A 6,290-nucleotide genomic window follows, 5' to 3' on the forward strand; every position below is an offset into this window, starting at 1 on the left:
AGAGAGCGCGCAAGACCCCGATGTGGGGATTAACTCTTTGCAGACCTACCAGCTCAGCGCCAATCCACACTTCGCGCTCGACGTGCAGACAAGGGTGGATGGCAGCAAGTACGCCGAGCTGGTGCTAGAGAAGGAGCTGGACAGGGAGGAGCAACGGGAGCTGCACTTGGTCTTGACTGCACTGGATGGAGGCAGCCCGCCACGGTCGGCCCACGTGCAGATCCACATTGACGTTGTAGATGCCAATGATAACGCCCCAGTCTTCAACCAGTCCACCTACAAGGCAAGCGTGAGTGAGAACACGCCCAGTGGTACCCTGATCACCAAGATCGGTGCATACGATCTGGATGATGGGCCCAATGGAGACATCGTCTATTCCTTCAGCAGCCACACACCCACCAAGGTACGAGAACTCTTTGCTCTTGACTCGGCCACGGGGGAGTTGAGGGTCAAGGGACAGCTGGACTATGAGGAAACGAAGCTGTACGAGATTTACTTACAGGCTAAAGATAAGGGTGCTGCTCCTGGCGTGGCTCATTGCAAAGTGCTGGTGGAAGTTGTGGATGTGAACGACAACGCTCCAGAAGTGACAGTGACTTCTGTGTACAGCCCTGTGCCTGAAGACGCAGCCCCAGGGACAGTCGTAGCTCTGCTGAGCGTAACGGACTTGGACTCCCATGACAATGGTCTTGTGAACTGCTTCATTTCCCCTGGGATCCCGTTCATGCTCAGCTCCTCCCTCAAAAATTACTACACGTTGAAAACAAAAGCAGCTCTGGACCGGGAAAAATCATCAGAGTATAACATCACTATCACAGCCAGGGACTCGGGCTCACCATCCTTGTCTGCAGTAAAACAGATCCTGGTGCAGGTGTCAGACATCAACGACAACGCGCCCAAGTCTTCCCAGGACTCCTATGATATCTATGTGCTGGAGAACAACATACCTGGCATCCCCATCCTTAACGTGAGTGCCACAGACCCGGACCTTGGGCACAACGCCCATCTCTCCTATACCCTCTTGCAGGGTGACCCCACTGTAGGCCACCTCTTCTCCATCAACCGGGAGAATGGCACCCTCTATCTGCTCACCTCCCTGGACCATGAGGACCAGGTGGAGTTCAACTTGATGGTGCAGATCCAGGATGGCGGCTCTCCGCCTCTGGCCACTAATGTCTCAGTCAGTGTGTTTGTCACTGACCTCAATGACAATGCCCCGACTGTGCTGTACCCTCACCCCAACACCACCACCACCTATACCCATATGGTGGCACCAGGCACTCCTGCTGGGCATATGGTCACCAAGGTGGTGGCAGTGGATGCGGATGCAGGGTACAATGCCTGGATCTCCTATACACTGTTGCAGGCCACTGACTCCAGCCTCTTCTCAGTTAGGCTGCACAGTGGGGAGATCTTCACAGCCCGCCAGCTCCAGGAGGACGATACCCCTCAACACACGCTAGTCATCCTGCTAAAAGACCATGGGGAGCCTGTGCTGTCTGCTAGTGCCACTGTCACCATCTCTGTGGCCGAGATGGTCAAGGAGGTGCTCACTGACCTCACTGATGTGGCACCCACCAATGATCCCAGGAGGCATGTGACTTTCTATCTCATCCTGGCTGTGATTTTGGTGTCAGCAGCTTTCTTCATCACCATGTTGTCAGTGGGCATCTTCAAGTGTTACAAGTGGAGGCAGTCAAAGGAGCTGTTCAACAGCTCCAGGAGCACCCTGTACAGGACACCAGGGCCCTTCCACCACATTGATGCTGTGCGGGGCGGCTTCACGCCACCCAACTTCTATCACCAGGTCTATCTCACCACGGACTCTCGCCAGAGTGATCTCATGTGTAAAAAGCCCTTCACTTCCAGCCCCCTGGGGAGCTGCCAGAGCACCATGAGGAATGGTGAGCCAGGGCTGTACCACCAGATCGTGGGCACTGCCAGCCGGCTCCCCACATCTGCCGAGGTAATGTAGCTCCTTCCTTGGCATGTCCCAGTGCCGGGTGGAGCCATGGTTCATTTTTGCCATATGCATATGGTAGCAGATTGGGGTTGGGGGGGAATATCCAGTTGTGCCATGTCTCTGAAGTGTGGTTAGGCACAGGTGAACAGGTCTTCTTCGGTGTCAAATGAGCTGTCCTGAGCATCAACGACATTTGCACTGTGGTGAGCAGGATCAAGTGAGTCAGTTTGCTTAAGTTAGTGAACATATGTCTTTCTGATGCAGTTTTGGGTACACCTTGCATGAGTAACTGTTGAAGGCTGAGGTCAGCTTGCAACCACTTGCAAATCCTTGGCAGAAAGTTTGCTGCTAATGGTATTTCCTTCCCTTTGGAAAATGAGAGTTGAGAGGACCACTCGTGGGGTCAGGCATTGGGAGGGGAACATAGCCTCCCTGCATCGTGCCTCTGTGGGCTGGGAGGTTGTGATGCAAATGGAGCTGGGAGCCACCAGCTGCCAGTGGGGGATCAGGCTGTCGCTTCCTATGGTGTAGTATGCAAAGCTGAAGGGTGATGATGGTTCCTCCGTTTGACAGACTGTGGCCACAGAGCAGTTCCTCCCGTCTGTGTCTCACTTCATGTTTGACTCCTGATGGTTCCAGTTTTGTTTCCATGGAAGTTTTGTGATGATGTTCACTTTGGGTTGCGGGGGGGGGGATTGCAGACAACCCCAGTTGCTTGCAGGGCTCTGGACTGTGGCTCTGAGCAGGATGGCGAGTCCTCCAACCAGGTGTTGTTTTAGCAACCGTATTACAAGCCCTGCATGATTTGTAACGTGCTATCTCCGGGTGATGTCTAACATCCTGACTGAACAAACTGCAGCCAGGAAGGTGTTTGTGCATGGCAGGCAGCTTCTGTGCATCTTCCCGCTGGAAATTGTGTAGCTTAATTTGAAAGCTTTCAATTACAGGAACCCTTCAATCCTCAGTGGTGAAGCTGGGTAGTGGATCCAGCAGAAGGTGGGGAGGTTCTGATGAGTTTCCAAGGTAGTTGGTGCCAGTAATGTGTCCTTCCCTGGGAAGCTGTGAGTAGGAGCGACCGGTTCCTCGGAGCAGAAGGAAGTGAGGTGCAGCGGAAGCTGTGCATGGGTGTGGGGCTGTGTGTGCTGCCTGCTCACTGTGGCCGAATCAGAGATGGAGGCAGAAACCGCTCAGAATTATTTAATGCCTTTTTTTTTCCTTTTTTTTTTCCCTTCTTGCGTCACTGCCTAGACTCGGCACTTCTGATTTGTGGCAGGTGGGAACGGCTGCAGCAGCTGCAGGAGCAAGTGTTCCTCTGCATTGTGCAGGCCATGCTACAGCTGGGGACAAGGATGACCCCTCCACCAAAGGGTCTTAGCAAGATGCCTCTGAGGGTGGAAGCAGTAAATGATTTGAGAGTGGGGATGGAAGGAGGTGATAACAGGCAGGCAGTAAGCCCAAGTCCTAGCCATGGCTTCCCCCTGTTTCCACCACTAGAAAGGCACTGGCAGTGAGAAACCAGCTGGGCTGGCAGTGGGCCCTGGATTTTCAGTCTTTGTGATCAAAGAACATCCATCCCAATGTCACAGACCATGTCAAGCCTACAAAGGCTTTACAGCTCTTTGCTCTGCAGGGCAACAGCCAGACCCCAAACCCAATGCAGTGGGGAGGGTGCTGGCCCCATCTGTGGCAGGTGGTGTGTCCTGACATGAGGATTCCTACCCTGCAGGATCTCCAGTGATCCTTCAGCTCTCTGGGTTGTCTGGGTCGGAGCCTTTCCACAGGGTGAGCTCTGGCCCTCTGGAACAGGGACATCTCCTTCTCCATCCTAGACACCCCATACCCTTCCTGCCTTGCCACCATCCCCATCCCAGGCTTTGGCAGACATAAGAAACAGCAGGATCCCCTGTGTGAAGCCTGTCCCTTGCTCCAACCCCTTGGTGACCAAGCCACCTCGGGACACTGGGCAGATTCTCTCAGACCATGTGGGCTTCACAGGGGGCTTCTGCTGAGGTACTGCACCAGCACCAATCCCATTCACAGGGCTGCAGCACCCCGTGTTGCCAGTGGCCATGTATGCCACCCAGCTGTGCTGTCTGGAGCCCTGCCTGGGATCGGGACAGGGCACATCCCAGAGTCAAGGTTACTGCGACAGCTTTCTGCTGGTGGCACCGTTGGAAGCCCCCGGGGAATGAGTACGTCCAAGCAGGTATCAGTCTCTGGGCGCTGTGGAATCCACTTGTCCGGCTTTTTGCTGCGTTGGCCCTTTAAGAATGCCTTCTCCCTTCCCCTGGAGCAGGAAGTAGGTGGGACCGGGTGGTGTTCTGCACCAATCGCGAGGTTCCTTGCTCCGCCTCTCCCTGACTGGCAGCAGAGTGGTCCTGCCCCGTGGCTCTTGGAAAGGGCAGGGAGGGGCTGCAGAGGGGATGGAGGCCCCTCGACGGCAGCATTTTCACCGGCTCTGTCTCCCCAGGAGGGTGGTGTCCCTGTCACCATCCACCGTGCTGGGCATGGGTGTCCCCAGCCTCTCTTGCCTATTCCCCCAGGTCCCCTTGGTGCCTGGGTTGTGGGGATGGGCAGGGTCCCAGGCAGGAGCTGGCTCCCCTGCCTGCTGCATCACTGTGGACCCCAGCCCCCCAGGGTCTGTGTGCACCCAAGGGAGGTCAGGGTGGCCTTGAGTGCACTGGGGACAGGACTGCAGGGCATGACTGGACAAGGCTTCTGCAGGAATAGGAACCGAACTAACACCCTGCATCTTGCTACCATCCTCTGTGACAGCAAGAGGGGGAAATTACTGCTCTGCTCCCCTGCCCCAGGGAGGCTGAGACCCCTGCTTTTGCCCTCCTGGAGACTGCTTGGGGGCAAAGCTGCATCTACTGCAGAATTTCAGTATGTGTGTCTGCCAGGTGGGAGGCCTGGGCCTCCTTCCCAGTCTGACGTCCTGACCTGATGTTGCGATCCGGTGGTGGGCTAGCGGGCTTGTTGGCTGGCTCTGTGCATTTGCAGTGACACGGGTACTGTGAAGGTTGACCCTTTCCTTGTCCCAGGGTGAGGAAGGGGCATCCAGCTGAGTGTGCGTGGGGAGCAATTGTGTTCTGGTTTTGAATGGCCCACCCATCTCTGCCTTCCCACTTTCTGCCTCTGACACCCATGGGAGGTTGTTAGGGGTGGGCATCCCTGTCTGGGTTCAAGGTCTCCTGGCTGATGGTGGTACCGGTGGCAGTGACGCTCCACTTACAGAGGCAATCATGGGGTGCAGGCAGCTGCCAAGCATTAGCTGGGGGGGAGAAAAGGGGTGGGAGAAGAGCCCCTGGCACCTCAGGGCTCTAACAAGCACCTTTTCATCGGGCATGAAAAGTCCTTTGGCCCGTGTTCATGACAGCTGCCCTTTGTCTGTGGGTGAGATGTGAAGCCACCATTGTGGAAGGGGGAGCGCACAGGGAGGGCTTGTACCTAGCTTCCAGGCTGCCAGGACGTGCAGTTTCCCTGCGAACGGGAAGCGAGCTGTCGGAGCAAGTGACTCAGGCTGGCGGAGGGGAGGCCGGGGGTGGCAGCCCCGCTGATGCCGCCTCGGGCCCCCACTTCCCACACCTCTGGGGAGCCACCGCTGGCCCAGAGGGGATCAAGCTCTCGGCCAGTTGAGCGCTGATGTGAAGCGGGGCGGGGGGGGAAATCTGCTTCTCCCCCCCTTCCACCTCCACGCTGGGGCTGTGATTCAGTTCCCCTCCCCCAGCCCCAGAGCCTTACTGCCGGGGCCGCAGCCTGCCGGAGCCCCGGAGCTGTTTTCCAAGCCGTGGAAGAGAGATCCAGGGATTTTTTCACAGCTTCCCAGCGCCTGCTGCGTCCCGGGCTGTACGTGCATGGACATGGAGAGTGTCAGCCTCCAGCGACCCGCCTGGAAATGGCAAGTACTGAGTTTGTTTTTGCTCTGCGGCTGGGGCTGGGTCTCCGGGCAGATCCACTACTCGGTGGTTGAGGAGACAGAGGTGGGAACCGTGGTGGGGAATGTGGCCCGGGACCTGGGCTTGAAGGTGGAGGAGCTGCCGGGTCGCAGGCTGCGCCTGGGCTCAGAGGAGAACCTGCGCCACTTTGCCGTGCGCCTGGACAGTGGCGCGCTGGTGGTGAGCCAGCAGCTGGACCGGGAGCGTCTGTGCGGAGCAGCTGCCAGCTGCGTGCTGTCGGGGGCGGGACAGGTGGTGACAGAGAACCCCCTGCAACTCTTCCGCGTGGAAGTGGAGATCCTGGACCTGAACGATAACTCCCCGAGCTTCCCCACCACTCACCGCACCCTGCGTGTCGCTGAGTCTGCCACAGTGGCTGGGCGCGTCCC

The 6,290-nt window shown here is 57.2% G+C and overlaps 1 protein-coding gene across 1 annotated transcript in view; it reads left to right on the plus strand.

Annotated features, from left to right (window-relative positions):
- Positions 1-4: 4 nt before the first annotated feature.
- LOC104625825 (protocadherin gamma-C3-like) overlaps positions 5-6,290 on the plus strand; it is a gene marked incomplete at both ends in the record, with an annotated part of 7,999 nt that continues 1,713 nt past the window's right edge. The window contains 2 exons of the mRNA XM_010293567.1: positions 5-1,966; positions 5,785-6,290. The exon at positions 5,785-6,290 is cut by the window's right edge and continues 624 nt beyond it. Coding sequence (XP_010291869.1) covers positions 5-1,966; positions 5,785-6,290 — 2,468 coding nt within the window. The remainder of the gene's footprint in view (positions 1,967-5,784) is intronic.

The sequence above is a fragment of the Phaethon lepturus genome, unplaced genomic scaffold (assembly GCF_000687285.1).
Source record: "Phaethon lepturus isolate BGI_N335 unplaced genomic scaffold, ASM68728v1 scaffold24078, whole genome shotgun sequence".
In the NCBI taxonomy this organism is placed as follows: Eukaryota; Metazoa; Chordata; class Aves; order Phaethontiformes; family Phaethontidae; genus Phaethon; species Phaethon lepturus.